At 59.7% G+C, this 17,045-nt stretch overlaps 1 protein-coding gene across 1 annotated transcript in view; it reads left to right on the forward strand.

The window, feature by feature from the left end:
* Positions 1-929: 929 nt before the first annotated feature.
* ABCB9 (ATP binding cassette subfamily B member 9) overlaps positions 930-17,045 on the forward strand; it is a 30,050-nt gene continuing 13,934 nt past the window's right edge. Inside the window, exons 1-7 of the mRNA XM_023528145.1 lie at positions 930-1,064; positions 5,882-6,569; positions 10,310-10,424; positions 10,949-11,079; positions 12,054-12,259; positions 14,495-14,692; positions 15,857-15,985. Coding sequence (XP_023383913.1) covers positions 5,966-6,569; positions 10,310-10,424; positions 10,949-11,079; positions 12,054-12,259; positions 14,495-14,692; positions 15,857-15,985 — 1,383 coding nt within the window. The 5' untranslated portion in view covers positions 930-1,064; positions 5,882-5,965. The remainder of the gene's footprint in view (positions 1,065-5,881; positions 6,570-10,309; positions 10,425-10,948; positions 11,080-12,053; positions 12,260-14,494; positions 14,693-15,856; positions 15,986-17,045) is intronic.

Below are 17,045 nucleotides of genomic sequence, written 5' to 3' on the forward strand. Positions count from 1 at the left end.
GGATGGAGGGAGGTGGAGATACCTGCCCCCACCCGCTGCCCCTCTGGGCCTTTGACCTACTCTCCTCAGCTCTGGGTTCAGGCCACGCTGATCCCTTTCTGTTCCTCAAATGATTCTCCAATGGCCAGGCGAATTCCCACCTCCGAGCCTTTGAACTCGCAGTCCCTTCGCCTAGAATGGTCTTCCCCCAGACCGCTCCATGGCTTAGTCCTTCTACCTTTCACCATCCTCAGAGGGCCCTTCCCGACTGAAGGCACCTTCCATTGCCTCACCAACTTTTATGCTTTACGGTGCTTACCACTACCAGGAATTGCCCTGTGCACTTACTTGTTGATTTTCTCTCTCCCCTACTTCAAGACAGATGAGAATTCTCTGTCTTCTTTTCACGCATGGCTGCGTTCCGAGCACCCAGCACTTAGCACCTAGCACCTAACAACCACTCAGTACGTATTGCTGCCTCACTTCCCCCAGTCCCCACCACTCTGCTTGATTTTTTCCCCATAAAATGTATTCCCTTCCAACACCTGTGATTGATTGATTGATTGATCAAACGTATCACTTGACTCTCACCAGAATGTCAATTTCAGAAGGGCAGGGACCTTGTTTGCTCACTGTTGTATTTCGAACGGTTAGAATGGTGAGCAGCACACAGTAGGTGCTAGACGAATGAATGAATGAATGAATGAATGAATGAATGAATGAGGACAACTACTCTTACCTTCCAAAGAAAAAGGTCCGTTAAAAAGCAGGTGCCCCACATCAGGTGAGGCCAGAGAGCCTGGCTGGGCAGATGGGGGCGGGGCTCGTGGCAGGTGGGCGGGCGCCGAGTTCTGGCCCCGCCCCGGGAGGCCCCGCCCCACCCCAGCCCTGGGCGCCCGCCCCGCTCGGCTGCGACCTTGCCGCTGCGCAGCCGGGGCGGGAGGCGGGGAGGAGCTGCCGGAGGAGCGGAGCGAGCTCAGTGCCGGGCGCAGTCTCCAATGAGCGGCGCGGAGCCTGCTCCCTTGACGACCCGAGCCCGCTGCGCCCCCTCCCCACGGCTCACCTGGTGCCAGGTAAGGCAACAGGTAAGAGCGCAGCGCCCGGGACCCCCGACCTGGGACCTTCCCAGGCCAGGGTGACAAGCGGGGCGCACAGGCTGGGGGGTCGTCCGGAGCTCCCTGCTCCGGGGGTGTAGTAGGCATCTCTGTTGAGGGTGGAAGCCTCCTGGGAGCCTTCCTGGACCCATCCCTGTATCCCACGCCCGCAGCTGCAGGTCCCAGCGCCCCATCCTGCAGAATCCTTTCTACGCCCGCAGGGCGAATGTTGCATTTTTTTTAACCCCTCAGTCGCTGCTGCCTCTTGGAAAATGGTAGGGTGCCTTTGGGGAGGATCCTGGGATGGCTGGCTCAGATGGGCACATCTTCCGGGGACTCCCCGTACCCCACAGTGGGGCCTGCCGGCACATCCTGAGCACCCGCTGTGGCAGAAGCCTGGGGGCCTCCTGGGCCTGCCAAGCCTGGCAAACCCCTTCCCTCAGTCTCCCTGCCTGGCCAATGGGCTGATGCTCCTCATGTTCGTCATGCATCACCCTCCCCCCCCTGCAGTTAGGCCTGTGGGTCGCCAGGGGATCTCTCTAATTTCTGGGCCTCTGTTAAAACAGGGTGCCCCTCCTCAGGCCTGACGTTAATTAAAGTAGCTTTAAGCTGGTCGGATAGGATTCTCTGTCCACTCTCCCACCCCCTGGAAATAGGCTGGTCTCCACTCCCTGGCTTTAGATGGGGCCAGTCCCAGGTGGCAAGAGGAGGCTTGTAGAAAGGCCAGGGGAGCTCCTTGTTCACCTCACCTAGAGCCTCGATTCATCTGGGGCGACTTCCCTGAGTCCCAGCGTGGGACGTGGCTGAGTGAGTCCCAGAGTGAGGCTGGAGCAACGTGGACCCAGCCCAGCCCTTGCCCTGCATCCCGAGACCCACGATCTCACCATCCCACAGAACTGGCCTTAGCCGGTGCTGGCTGAGCAGTGAATGGGCCTTTCTACCACTGGGCAATGCATGACCACTTTGGGGTAAAAAGTTCACTGACTTAGGGGTGAACTGAGCTGCTCGGACCACGCAGACCCTGCAGGACGCTTCTCTGTCAGTCCCTGGGCAGAGCGAAGTGCTGGCTTTCAGTCCTGCCTTTGCCTAATCTCTGCATGTCACGTAACTTCCCCCAGGCCTCCGCTTTCCCACCTGTGAAGTGGGGATTACTCTGAGGACCTCCCACCCAGGGCGGTGGTGAGGATTGACTGAGCTGGGAGGTGCCAGGCACTTAGCACATTGTCTAGCACTTAGAAACACTCCATAAACAGTAGCCGTTGTGGTCGTAGTAATGATTACTATTTATTACCTCCTGGCTGTTCCAGACTTTTGTGCAGCTGACAGCTAGAGATGCTTCAACCACCATTTTTCTATTGGGAAGAAAAGCCTTTGACAGGATCCGCATGGGAATGGGGTCACTTGCTAATCCTGTGCCATTCCTTCGCATTTGGGGTCAAGGCAAGTTGCCTCTGTCTTCCTGGGCCATGTGAGGCCCTGGGCAGTACCTGCTCTGGCCTCTGGCCACCACCTTGTCTTTGTCCCTCCGGCCATACACGTCACGCTTATGCCCACGATTTGCCCTCCAGCTCCACCTGACCGAACCCAGCTGTGTCCTCCAGGTCAGGCAGAAGGAGAGCAGACACGGGCCTCCAAGGAGCCCTGTGGTCCCCACCTTCCCCTCTTCACGGTCTTGGCTGGTGGTCTTGTGTCCTTCACCTTCCTGCTCAATAAGTTTAAAATAACAGAGTAGCCTGCCCCCACTGAGGGCTGTAACCCGACCCGAGTTGCTTCTGCTCTGTCAGAGCCTGGAGTAGGACTCAGCACTTGGGAGCTGGGGACCCTGGTGCTCCTGCTGCTCTGCCTCCAGTTGCCGGGTGACCGTACACAAGCCTTGTCACCTTCCTCTCTGGACCTCAGTTTCCCTACCTGTAAAACGCGGTTCAGGTAGTCTGTGATGCTAGAGTGCAAAATTTTGTTTATTCCAGTGAAGATAAACAACCGGGCTCCCCGGTGGCTGGCTGTCCAATGGGGTTGATATTCCCCAAAGTGGAGGGGTCCCAGGAAGGAGCTCCCCCAGGGACTGGGTCTGGGGGCAGGGAGAGCCATTCATACACCTGACTGGTCTCTGGCTGATCTGCCTCCTGTCCTACTTCTGAACCTCAACTCCTTTCTGGGGCCTGAGGGATTTCCTCTGCCCACCAAGAGGGGATCAGCGGCCGAGGCGGCTGGCAGGGCCTGGGCAGTGGGCGGCGGTTTGGCCAGGAGCTTTGCTGGGGCACCAGGCCAAGAGCATCCCTCCCTGAGCTCCCACTCGGACTTGCTCACTCACTAGCTCCCCGAGGCCTCTGCATTGCAGCACTGGCAGCCCAGTGGGGGCAGGGTGGAGCAAGGGCCTGGGCAGGGGGCGTCTGTCCCCCCCATCCCCACCACCCACTCCCTCCCCTGCCCTTGGCCCCACTCAGCCCTGGTTTCCCTTGGACGGGCACCTGCCGACAAGGCAACCATCTCCTCTGGGACAGACTCGAGTCTGCCTGGAAGTGCTGGGGTAAAGGCAGGGCTTAGGCTTGGGGACCCTTGTGTCCCTGGGCCCTCCCTGCCTCTCCAACCCCTCCTGTGCATCACTGGGGTCTTGCCAGCTCCTAGAGAAGCTGTTTTGAAGGTTTAGGGCTTCAGAGTTGAGAGCACGGACTTTGGCACTCCATGGCCTGGATTTACAACCAGCTGTGCCACTTCTTAGCTGTGTGACCTAGGACAGGTCACTTAACCAACCTCTCTGTGCTACAATTTTCTCAACTGTAAAATGGGGATAATAATAGAACCTACTTCATAGGATTCTCATGAGGATTAATGCACATAAATCACTTAGAACAGGGCCAGACGCACGTCAACTTCAGTAAGTGTCAGTTGCTGTTACTGCCGTTGCGGTCACTGTCATTGTGGTCGTCACCAGCTCTGCGTGGCTGAGCCCCCTCTGTTCTCCTCCGATGAACACTCCCTGCTAGCACTTGTCATACTGACAAGCGTTTTAGCTTAGCAGTTTCGAGCCCAGATTCTGGAGCCAGACAGGTCTGGGTTCAAGTCCCAGCTCTGCTACTCACCAGCCATGTGTTCTTGGGCGAGTTATTCATTGCTCTGGGCCCCCGTTTCTCCAGCTGCCAAATGGGGATGATGACGGTGCGAAGGTCACAAAGTTGTGGGGCGGATGAGATAAGGGAACGCAGACAAAGCACGTGGCGCATGCGAGGGGCCGGCCTCCTGGGAAGGGCTCTGTCACACGACGGTTTGCTGGCAGTTATCAGGCGCCTGCTGTGTGCCAGGCAGGGAGGTGCTGGGATCCTTCACACAATAGCTCAAGTCCTGGCTCGAGCCTTTGTTGGCGGAGTGATAGGGGGCATATGCTTTTGTCGCTCTGTGCCTCAATTTCCCCGACTATAAATGGGGATTTGGAAACACGGGCCTTGTGGGGTTGAGTGGGGTTTCCGTCACTCTCGAACATGAGGTCAGTCATCTTGAATTTGGGCACCAGAGCTGTGGGGCAGGGGGTTTCTCGGCTTGGCTCCCCCTCCCCAGTCACTGCTTGGAGTCACCCTCCACTTGGGGACTCAGAGCTTTGCCCATTTTGCACATGGGACAGGAAAGACCCCAGGAGAGATAGGGACAGATCCAAATCAAGAGGCAGCACTCAGAGGCACACCCCAGCCCAGTGCCATCCCGCTCCTGCCCCGGACAAGCCCCGCCCCCAAACGCAGGACACCAGGCTCCTGTCCTGCAGGGGCCCTGCAGCTCCTGGGGTCTCCCAGGCCCTGGCTGAGTCCTGAGGGGCCCCATGTTGGGGTGCTTTGGACAAAGCGGACACCAAGCTCCAGAAAACCAAAAGGGCGTAGGGCTGGGGCGAGAGGAGGAAAAGATTCTGGAAACTTCCAGGCAGATGGGATATTTCCCGGGTTGCTTTCGGGCCTGCAGCCTCCCCTCCTCGGTTTAAGAGGGGAGACGTTTATTTGAGGAGATGGGAGATCTGATTTGGGAGGAGTCAAGTGAACAAATATTTATGAAGTACCTACTGTATATGGTGATAGATAACCAGTGGCGATTATTTATTACGTGCCAGGCACTGTGCCCAGAACTGATGTTCACACCAGCACGTTACAGATGAGGGAACAGGTTCGGCGGAATGAATAGTGATGGCGGTCGCAGCAGTGAAGACAGCAGCCATTTATTGGCGCTCTGTGCTTATCTCAGCTTCACCTGCGAGGTCCCCCAGACCCCTGCCTTCTCACCCCTACCCACGGGGCCGCCTTGCCTCCTTCACGGGCATCGTGGCTCTGGCGCTGTCTGCTGCACCTGTCCCAAATCCGTTCCCCCCAGATGGCCACCTGGCGGACCCCCTCGCCGCTCGCGGTCTTGCTCAGGGGTCACCTTGGCAGCATGGGCTTCCCCAGCCCCCTTATTTGAAATTGCTCTCACCCCCCACCCCGTGACCCTCCATTTCCTAACCCCACTCTTATCTCCGCCCCCCGCCCCCCAGTCCTTGTCCCTAGCATACTGTATCGCTGACTTATGTTCATTATCTGTCTCTGGCATGAATGTGTCACCTCCACCACAGCAGAATCTTTGTTATTTTCGGTGACTGGTAAATCCCCGACACGAAGAACAGAGTCTGGCCCACAGAGGGCGCTCGATAAATGTCCCTCGAATGCGTGGAGGCTTCACAACACCCCTGAAATCAGCACTCTTGTCACTGTTTCTGCTGGAAACTGAGGCTCAGAGATGCCAAGGTCACGGCCAGCAAGTAGCCAACCTGAACCCCTCACCCTGTTGCCCGACAGGTCCAGCCTCGCCCGGCGGACAATGGCCTTGCCCCCGTGAGCTAGAGCCTGCCCCTCGGCACCTGCCCACTGCCGGCCGGCACGATGCAGCTGTGGAAGGCGGTGGTGGTGGCCGTGGCCTTCATGAGCGTGGACGTCGGCCTGACCACGGCCATCTACGTCCTCAGCCACCCGGACCGCAGCCTGCTGGAGGACATCCGCCATTTCAACATCTTCGACTCGGTGCTGGACCTGTGGGCGGCCTGCTTGTACCGCAGCTGCCTGCTGCTGGGGGCCACCATCGGCGTGGCCAAGAACAGCGCGCTGGGGCCCCGGCGGCTGCGGGCCTCGCGCACGGCCATCGCCCTCGTGTGCCTCTCCGTGGGCATCTACGCCATGGTGAAGCTGCTGCTCTTCTCCGAGGTCCGCAAGCCGGTGCGGGACCCGTGGTTCTGGGCCCTCTTCGTGTGGACCTATGTGTCTCTCGCCGCCTCCTTCCTGCTCTGGTGGCTGCTGTCCACTGTGCGGCCAAATGCCAAGGCGCTGGAGCCGGGCGCGGGGGCCGAGGCCGAGGCCGAGGGCTTCCGCAGAGAGGGCCCGCGGCCCGAGCAGGCGTCCGGGGCCACGCTGCAGAAGCTGCTGTCCTACACCAAGCCCGACGTGGCCTTCCTCATGGCGGCCTCCTTCTTCCTGATCGTGGCGGCGCTGGGTAAGTGCGCGCCCGCGGGGCCTGGCGGACACCCCGGAACCCAGCGTAGGGGGGTGTAACCCCCTCTCCTTTCCTCTTGCATTTTAACATTGACCTGCGTGGTTCAAACATCACATTGGTATAGAAAGGTAAACACTGAGAGGTTCGCTCCCAATTCTTCCCCTGACCACCCCGATCCCCCCAGGGCACTATAAGGTTCCGGAAACTTCCCAGCGGGCAGGAACCCACTGCGATCTGTTTCTTGCTCATGCTCCCGGTGTTTCTTTGTGCGGCCGCAGCCATCCCTCGTCCCGTCTCTTACGCTCTATTTTGTGTCTTGCTTTGTCCACTTAACAGTATATTCTGGAATTTTCCCAATCAGCACCTTGTTGTTTTGTTTGGCCGCCTGATATTCCACTGTGTGGTTACACCGTCGATTAGTTAGATGTCGGACTCTTGGGTTGTTTTCTGTCTTTTTCTCTTACAATAAATAACCTTGCTCATACGCGGTTCACGTAACACGTGGGTCGATCTGTAGGATCCATTCCCAGGCGAGGGCTCTCTGAGAACGTTAAGGCGAAGCCTTTTTTGTAGTGAAGAGAGTAGCATAGAGACCTCCAGCAGTGTGGCGTTGGTGGTGAGATTAAATATCGTGTCCTCAAACTTCTGTTTCAGTCGCGTGTGCCGCGGTGTAAGCGTCCTGCTTCGTGAAGCCAAGTGTATTCGTTAATGTGCTTTCGGTGCCGACAGTTCGAAAACGTCACTCCAGCAACGTGGGCGGGGAGGCGACTTGGCGGGGGCAGCCCCGTGGGCTCTGGGGACAGCAAGGCCTGGGCTTGGGGCCAGTCCCGTTCCTGCCCTAGCTGTGTGACCGCGGACGACCTAGTGGACATTTCCGAGCCCCGCTTCCTCCTCTGAAGTGGGGATCGTCAGGGCGCTCATTTCGCGATGTCGTAAAGCTGGAATGAAAACAGGAGGCGGACGAGTCTAGAGCCAGGTACAGCCTGGTAAGTGCTCGGGAATGTTAGCCATCACGAGCTGTCACACATGGAACTCATGGAGACAGAGACTGGGAGTGGCCGCAAAGCCAAAGTGTTCCCACAGAGGACAGGCAGACCCCAGGGCTGGCCTCGGTCCTGCAGCCCCTTTTCCCTAACTGACCACCTCGCACCCTCTCAGTGCCGGCCCCCGAACCGGGGTGGCTTCAGGGGAGTTGCTTAGCCTCCCCATGTCGGACTGCTCATCTGTGAAGTGGGTTAGTAACAGCGCCCATCGCCATGGGGGTGGTGAGGGTCGGTGAGCCAGTGTGAGTGACATACCCCTTTGGATAGCTCCTGCCGTGGAGCAAGCTCCCAGTAAACATCGGGGGCCGTGAGTTCTGGGGTGATCCCTTCCTTATATCCTGATAGTTTCTCCTGCCCATGTTTCAAGGCCCAAATGTCCCCTCCTCAGAGAAGCCTTCTCAGATTTCACCGACTGTGACCCTTTGTCTGAACCTCAGTTGTAGCATTGGTGACATGAAAATCGTGTGTCCACTCTCCTGCCTCCCCTACCAGGCTCTGAGACCCTCGGGGACAGAGGCCAGGTACCTGGCACAGAGGCAGGCTCACTGAACGAATGAACGAATGAATGAGTGAACAGACAAATGACCCCCCTCCCCTGCCTGAGTGGACAGATGTCACCCCATGAGCTCGCTTCCTCACCTGCACGGCCCTGTGGTCAGCTGGCGTGTGCTCAGGAAATACAGATGCCCTAACATACAGCGGGGCAGACTTTGCCACCTGCGGGCTTGGCTTGAGTTAAGGGCTCTAACTTGAGATCAGGCCCCCGACTTCACGCTTACGCAGCCCGGCCAAGCGTCAGTTTCTCATGAAGGGAGGAGGCTTTGTCGGGTCACTGCCAGCCTTCGCTGGGATGAAGCACGGTGCCTGGCAAACGTGAGTACTTCGTAAAAGTTAGGCACCGTGACTATTAATAATTATTTTCCAATCAACTGAGCGTCCGGGAGGGCCCAGCTTTTTCTGACACCTCGTAATCTAAAAGAAAAACTGCCCGTTGGGAAAAAAAGGTTAATGTGAGTGTTGAGCATCTCCTGCAAAATCCAGCTCCCTGAATGTGGATTTCATGGCAACCCAACTACGTGAACCAAGGCAAGCGACTTAACCTGTCTGGGCCTCAGCTTTCTCATCTGCAGAGCGGGAGTGATGACAATACCTCACCCATAGGATTATTGGGAGGCCGTTGAGCTGTGAAATTGATCGGGGAGCAGGTGTCCTCTGTGACAGTGCTCCAGGCACAGCGGGAACGGTGCGCAGAGGTCGGGCGGCAGGAAGGTCCCTGACTGTTACAGGGACAGTGAAGAGGCCAGCGTGGCGGGAGCAGAGTGAGCAAGCGGGGAGAGTAGAGATGAAGTCAGGTCCCTCATGGAGACCTGGCTGTGCGGGGTGCCCTGGGCCTCGGTAAGGATTGTGTTACCCCGGACAAGATGGGGGCCAGCGACTGGTTTGAGTGGAGGGACGGTGAGATCTGACTTTGGCCTCACAGGACCGGGTGAGGAGGCGGAGGGGGCAAGGGCGGGAGCAGGGAGAATGGGCAGCGGCCCGGTGGGGCGGTCCGGCGAGACCGAGGCTCGGACCGGGTGGAGCGGTCGGGGTGGTGAAGGCGCCGGATTCTGGGACCGTGTTGGAGGCGGAGCCGTAGGATTCGCTGATGGGTTGCCAAGTGTCACGAGGTCCCGGTGCAGCTCCAGCCAGAGGGTTTGCGACCGTGTTGGCACAATGCCCGCCCCCGGGAAGGGCTCCGTGAATGTCTGCTGGGGGTGTCACCTGCTGTCGTTGGGGCCTGCCAGGCTCATAATGCTGCCGGAGCTCGCGGGTGCCCGGTCCTGCCCCGTGGGTACACCGAGGCGGAGCGTCAGCTCTGGTGGAAGGCCACCATAGTGACTGGAGGCCCCATCTGGCCGTGAACCCTGTGGCCTGAGGTCCCCTAGACCCTGCGTTTCTGCGCCATGCCCAGCAGAGGGCGCCAGAACCCCGCGGATGGCCTCGCCGCCCGGCCTGAGCCAGTTCTGCGGAGAAGCCAGGGGTCCATTCAGCGACCTTTATGGAGCACTTGCTCCCCACGCCATGGCTCGTGGAAACGGGACACAGCCTGGCCTGACCACATTCCGTTCCACGCCCAGCATTTCTGCAAGATGAGAGCGGGCATTCTGGGTTGTCACGAGAAAAGGAGTGAGGACAGGTCCCCCAAAAGGTCCCCTAAACTGGAAGCCGGTTTGGGTTTGAGTCCTGGTCCTTCCTCTGAACTGCTGTGTGACCTCTGGCACGTTGCTCAGCCTCTCTGAGTCTCCCATTCCACCTCTGAAATGGGCTCATCTGTTCAGCTTCACTTTCCTCATCTGTAAAACGGGGCGATCACAGGACCCGCTTCAGAGTCTGCACAGACGGAATGAAACGTCACCGGGCTGCTTGACACGGTGGCTCAGTGCCTGGTGGCCGTTGTTAATTCTGACCCGGTCTGTACAGATTGCAGGCTCCGTGCTTCCTGTGTCCCTCTTCTCTGACAAGTGGGGGGGCATTACACAGAACGGGGTCCCTACCCTGCCTCCCGCCATGGCGAGAAGAGGAATTTGCCAGGAGAGAACCCCCGTCCACCGTGGGGCGAGCAAAGCGGGTGGGGTGTGGGCTTCCAGCAGCTCGGGAGAGAGGGCACGGGCTCCCCTGGGTGCAGACGCCCCCTGAACTGGTCCCGTCTCCTGGCAGGAGAGACCTTCCTCCCCTACTACACTGGCCGGGCCATCGATGGCATCATCATCCAGAAGAGCATGGAGCAGTTCAGCACGGCCGTCATTGTCATGTGTCTGCTGGCCATCGGCAGGTAGCCGGCTCTTCCCCCGAGCCCCCAGGCCTACAGCAGGGGAGGGAGGTCAGGGCCAACTCCTAAGGGGAAAATGGGCCAGGGAGACCCAAGAAATACCCTCAGTGGGCCTGTCCCTCAGCTGTCACCGTGGTCACCAACAGTCGATTGGCTCAGAACCAATGTCCATTTGGTTGAGCCAAGCCCTCGAGCCACACCCTCTCGTTCCTAAATATGACTTCGGTCCTTCACCCTCCCTCCTGTTTTCCAAGTGGGTGACAAGGGTCAGCCTTGTCTGGGCTGTTCCGGAAGGGAGAGGGGTCTGGCTGGCCAAACTGGGTCCCTCGCCCTTGGCAAACACGCCCCCTCTTTGCCTTCTCTTTGGGGGCTCCGGCTAGGGGACGAGCCTTGGCGAGTGGGCTCGAGGCCGGGGTCCCGGCCCGTGAGAGGCCCGGGCCTTCCAGCAGCGGAAGGGGGCAGCGGGTGTGGCTGCTGGTTGTCGGAAGGACGTCGTGCCATACATAACATCTCTTATCTGCAATTAGCTCGTTTGCCGCAGGTATCCGAGGAGGCATTTTTACCCTCATATTTGCCAGACTGAACATTCGCCTTCGAAACCGTCTCTTCCGCTCACTGGTGTCTCAGGAGACGAGCTTCTTTGACGAGAATCGCACAGGTTGGTCCTCCCAGGGCCTCCGGTGACCTGGGGCTGGGCCTGGCCAGGGCGGGCTTGCCGTGAGTTGAGTAAATAAACGGGTACATTCGTGGTCTCAGCCCAGCTGGCTTTTCCCGCCATCTAGTCCAGGATGGAGGCGTCCCAGGAAGCTGGCCTTGGGCCTCTGGCCCCGCCTGAGCCCTGGGGAGCTGGGCTGCTGGCTAAGGTTTTGGCGTGACCTGCGGCCACTGTAGGACCCTGGCCAGGCCACCCGAGGTCCCTGCAGGAGCCAAGGCCTCACTTCGCACTGCCCTCTGGGAACCACAGGGGCCAGCACCGCCCAAGCCTGTGGCCTGAGAGGCCCAGCTCCTGGGGGATGTGGGGGGCAGAGGGAGGGGGCCAGGGCACAGGGCAGAGCAGGGAAGGCACTGCAGGATCCAGCCAGGATCCTGGGCCCTGAGACAGGCCAGCCGGACCCTGTTTCTGGTTCCACATCACGGACTTAACCTCTCTGAGCCTGTTTGCTCATCTCTAAAGTAGGAACAGTGGTGGCAGCCACCACGTGGGGTCGTGACACTCGTAGCCCGGTGTCCAGTTGGTAAAGGGTCCCGGCTCCTTTCTCCACGGCGCCCCCGCCCCCACCCCCGCCCCCGCCCCCAGCCCGTGTGAGGGAAAAAAGGGGTTACAGCCTCTGCCAGTGGCAGGGAGGGGACGGCTTCGGTTCCAGCTGAGTCACGGATAAACCGTGCGGCACTGAGCCAGCATCTTCCCCTTTCCGAGTCTCGGCCGCCTGCTTTGCTATGAGACGTCACGTCACAAGATGCTGGTGACAAGGGCTGGGCTCAGAGCAGCCCTCAAGGGGGCATCTGCCCTTCCCTCCTCAGCTCCCCCAGAAGGCGGGGGAGGTCCGAGCTCCCCGGTGCCCCTCAGGGTCCCTCGCCCCGACCCGCAGTGCCCCTTTGCCGGCAGCGGGGGCTGAGCTGCCTGTGTTTCAGGGGACCTCATCTCCCGCCTCACCTCGGACACCACCATGGTCAGCGACCTGGTCTCCCAGAATATCAACATCTTCCTGCGGAACACGGTCAAGGTCACGGGCGTGGTGGTCTTCATGTTCAGCCTCTCGTGGCAGCTCTCCTTGGTCACCTTCATGGGCTTCCCCATCATCATGATGGTGTCCGACATCTACGGCAAGTACTACAAGGTAGGCTCACCTGTCCATGCCGGGCCCTGTGAGCACGGACCACTCCCCAGGAACCCCCCGGAAGGGGCTCGGCGGCCACCAGGAGGTAGTGAAAGACTCGTCCCGAGGCTGTGTGTGCTTTTGTTCACACGTTCAGTCAGTCAGTCGATATTTACTGAGCACCTACGATGTCCCAGGCACCATGATACATCAGCGAAGCAGACAGAGAGCCTGCCCTGAGGGAGTTTACGCTCTAGTGGGAGAGACAGACGATAAATACCAGCTATAATGATAATACGTAATATAAACGATGGTAAATGCTAAGGAGAGAAACGAAGTGAGGAAGAGATTCGGGGTGGTTGCAATTTTACTTTATTGTATTTTTTAATTTAATTTTTTAAAATATGTATACATATATTTTATGGTGACATTAGTTAACGAAATCCAGTAAGTTTCAGGTGTACGATTTAACAGTAAGGCACATATATACTGCACTGTGTGTTCCCCTCCTATGGTTGGAAGTTGAAATAGGTCTTTCTGAGAAGGTGACATTTGAGTAAAGACTGGGACATTCGGGGAAGCGCGTTCTCGGCAGAGGGCACGGCCTGTGCAAAGGCCCTGGGGTGCGGTTGTGCCTCAGGGAGGCCGGAGCAATGAGTGAGCAGGGAGGCCACGGGCCAGGCGGTGTCGGCCGTTGTGAGAACTCGGTTTTCAGTCTGAGCGCAGTTTCCTCCCGGTCTGTGGCGTGTGTGCGCGTGTGTGCGTGTGCACACGTGCCTGGGCCCTGTGAGCGAGGCCCTCGCCCGTGACGCCGTGATGGGCAGGCTGCGCCCCCTCCGGCCGCCCCTTGGCGCTGCCTCTGCCCGTGAGCTAGGCCCCTGCCTCACCCTCCGCCTGCTTCCCATGCCGGGATCAGGGCGCCCTGATTTTTAAGGGGTCCAGGTTGGGTTCCGACAGCTGCCGATGACCCCTTCCCCAGGGGTCCAGGCCTAAGTGGGCATGAGTCCTCCTGAGCATGGGACTTTGACCTGTGATTGACTCGGTGTCCCCAGCTCGGCAAGAACCCTCGGTGCCTGTGACCTGAGGCCAGGCCCAGAATGAGTTCATTCCCCACAGCCCACGTGTCACCCTCTGGCAGAGCCCACCCCAGGAGGGCCCTCTGCCCCGCGGCTCTGGGCCATGGCCTCCCTGTTTTCCTCCCTGAGCAGGAAAAGTAAATACATGGGTTGGAGTCGGAGCCAGTCCCTTCCTGTTCCCTGCCCCACCCTTCCTGCCTTCCCGCCAGCCCCTGGACCGGGCAGGAAACCCTGCGGCACCCGCACAGCCCCACCCCTATGTGCACCTCAGGCCCAGCCTCAAGTTCAGGCAGGCAGGGCCTCCGGGAAGCTCCGCTGAGGTCTTCGGCCCATACCTGAACACCTGAACACGTCTCCTGTAGCTCCGAGTCATGGCCATGAGCCACACACGCCGCCCACGGCCAGACCTGGCTCAGGGTGTGGCCTGCCCCCCGGGGGGCTGAATGCACTGCACACTTCCAGCGCCTGGCCGTGACTCAGATCATAGGACATGCCCGTACGTGGTCCTGGCCTGGCCTCTCGGGCCACCGTCCTGGCTGGTTTGAGAACCTGAGTATGGTGACTCCTGCAAAGCTTAGACGGTGCTGCCCAGAGACCAGGTCCGGAACCGGCGGGCAGCAGCCTGGGGGTCGCACCCTCGAGCCACTTCTTAGCCACCTAGTCCCGTGACATGGGCAAGTTTGATAGCCCGTGGCCTCTGCCACTGCCTGGAACTGGAACCTCGGTGCCAACCCCCAGGCCGTCCCCTGGTTTAACGCATGTTAGGGTGTAAGTGGCGCCCCCTTAAGAGCTGGCGTTTCTTGTGCCGCGCACGACCTGCTCAGCCGTCCGGGGCGTCCCCGCCCTACGCTAGCGCAGGGTCGGGGTGGACACTGCTGTTCTGAAAGGGTCTCCAAAAGCTGTGGTCAAATGACCCCCTCTGACTGCCGGAGAAGACTTAGCGGTCAGCCCCAGCCCTCCGGAGCGGGAACCGTGGGCGCTCGCCCCAAGAACGCAGCTGGAGTCTGTCCTTCGAGACAAGCTACAAGGCGGTGGGGGAGGACGGGGAGCTCGCTCGTACCCCCTCGTCCCCGCACAGAGCTGCCACCGGCGAGGGGCGGAAAAGCCCAGAGAGGCCTAGGGGCTCGGGTAGTGAGAGTGTCCATCTGGGGTCTCCTCCTTGTCCCCCTCCCGCCCACAGAGGCTCTCCAAAGAGGTCCAGAACGCGCTGGCCAGGGCCAGCAACACCGCGGAGGAGACCATCAGCGCCCTGAAGACGGTCCGCAGCTTCGCCAACGAGGAGGCGGAGGCCGAGGTGTACTCGCGGAAGCTGCAGCAGGTGTACAAGCTGAACAGGAAGGAGGCGGCCGCCTACACCTACTACGTGTGGGGCAGCGGGGTACGTGCCCCGGGCCGCAGGCCCCCCGCGGGGGGCGGGGCGCGACATCGGGGGTCCCTGTGTGTGACTCTACTCTGTCCAGCTTTCTGCTTGTCCCTGAAGCTTTCCGACAAAGGATGCAGCCTCTCGAAGAATGTCTTCGTCAGGCCCCCCTTGATCCCTCAGGCCTGCCTGTGGGGTGTCAGGGTGGGGAGATGTCCCTTGGGGCGGGGAGCCACCCCAAGGCCAGCCGGGACCCATCTTTCCAGCAGGTCATGTGTCCCGAGCGCACATGCCCCATTACTCTCTGGCTCAGCCCCAGGGACGGGGGTGAGGTGCAGTCTGGGGGATGGGGAGCACTTGGCCACATCTAGAAGGTGGGCTTGTCAGGAGCAGCTGGGCTAAGGAAGGACGAAAGTTTGGAGTTTAGGGGGGAAAAGGAGGAAAGGAGCTGGTGGTCTAAAGGGAACCAGGGGACAGGAGCTGCCGGAGCCCCCAGGGCAGGTCACCCCTGGGAAGGCCCAGCCAGGGAGGAGAAGGGGCCGGAAACGCAGCTCAGCTAGCCCAGCCTCGTCATAGTCTGTCCACCAGCAGCTGCGCCTTTCAGACTTGGAGTGGGGAGGGACAAATGGGGACTCAGGTTCCACTTCTCCTCCAGATACTCCCCTAGGCCCTGGGGGGAAGGGAGGCAAGGGTGCCTGGACACAGCCCCTCCTTTCTGGAACCTGGTGGGATGAGAAAACAGGCTGTACCACCCCGCTCTGCCCGGCTCGCTGTGCGGCCTTAGCCAGTGGGCTCGACCTCTCTGAGCCACGTTCGTGCCAACGAGGACAAGGACTCATAGCTTCCACTTGGCCTAGCCGAGGGCTTGGGGGCTGCCGTGTGTGCCAGAGTCTTACAAAGAAAGCCTTGTTCTTGGCCAGGCCCACAGCCGGCTCCAGCTGGGGGCCTTTGCAGGAAAACTCCACGGCGGGTAAGGGGAAGGCTTGAGTGCCAGACGGGCGCCAGCATGTGGGAGGACATCACTGTGCTGGCTGAGTGTCCGTGTACGGCTGGGCGTACGGAGCCCACAGCTGCTCGCACCTGCCCCAGTAGCCTGGAGGGCGGGGTTGGGAACCTTGGGGTGGGCCGGGGTTCCGAGTCAAGGCCTTCCTGACCCAAGTGCCCTGTTGCCTCTGCCCCCAGCTCACACTCCTGGTGGTCCAGGTCAGTATCCTCTACTACGGGGGCCACCTCGTCATCTCTGGGCAGATGACCAGCGGCAACCTCATCTCCTTCATCATCTACGAGTTCGTCCTGGGAGACTGCATGGAGGTGAGGGGCTGGCTTGGGGAGGAGGGTCCTGGGGAGAGGGAGGAACGTGTCGGGGAGAGGGATCTGAACGGGGTACTCCAGGGTCTGAGGGATGTGGGGCGTCTTTCTAAAGTAGGTAGGGGAGAGATCATCATGACACCAGGAATGATAATAAAAAAGTGACAGCAACTCTGCTCATGGAGCCGAGAGGCAGCGACAAACGTTATTTCAGAAAATGCACATAGAGTGCCACGAGGGGCCCTGGTGTTGTTCCCATTCCCGTTTCTCAGAAGAGGAAACCGAGGCTCAGAGATGTGAAGCGACTTGCCCGCCACGTTTGTGGGGACCCAGTTAACCCACTTTAACACGAGGTGCCGTGGAAAAGACAAGGGTCGTTTTAGAGTATGTCTTTACTTGGGTCTGCCGCCAGCAGATCCCGAGGGGGCTGGGGTGTTTGTGCCTGAGCGGCCGTCAGTCATCCAGGGAGGGTGCTGGGGGTGGGGGTGCTAAATCTCTGCTCTGCCTTTGCCCCACCCCCGCCAAGGCCCTCAGCCACTGGGGCTGGGCCTCTGTGTCCTACAGTGAAGACACTCAAGGACTGGGGGTGGGGAAGTGTTAGCATCTGCTGCAGATGGCAATTTGCATTAGCCACAGTCACACCTGCTTCAGCAATTCCCACCCCAGCGGGCAGAGATGTGCGTCCCACGACCGACCGTCGGCTCAGCACTGTTTATAACAGTGAAAGGTTAGACGCCCCCCAGGCGCCCACTGACCAGGGGCTGGCAAACGCAGTACACCTGTGCCCCACGCCAACCAACAGCAGCTGCAGAAACCAGGTTGCTCTGCGCTCTCCGGTGTAGAAAGAGCCGAAGACGTTGTTCGGTGGGAAAGAGCAAACCCCCGAGCAGTGGCGATAGCCTGAGCCATTCGTGTAGTTCTTGAAACTCCAGATTAACGACGTATGTGCACGTGTTTATGAACACACAGAGAAAGAACTGGCAAGGTACAGTGCACGGGCAATCATGGTGGTCGCCCTTGGGGTGAGGGGCGCGAAGGACAGCTTCTACGCAGCACTGGTCTC

Source organism: Pteropus vampyrus, unplaced genomic scaffold, assembly GCF_000151845.1.
Source record: "Pteropus vampyrus isolate Shadow unplaced genomic scaffold, Pvam_2.0 Scaffold23, whole genome shotgun sequence".
Taxonomy (NCBI): domain Eukaryota; kingdom Metazoa; phylum Chordata; class Mammalia; order Chiroptera; family Pteropodidae; genus Pteropus; species Pteropus vampyrus.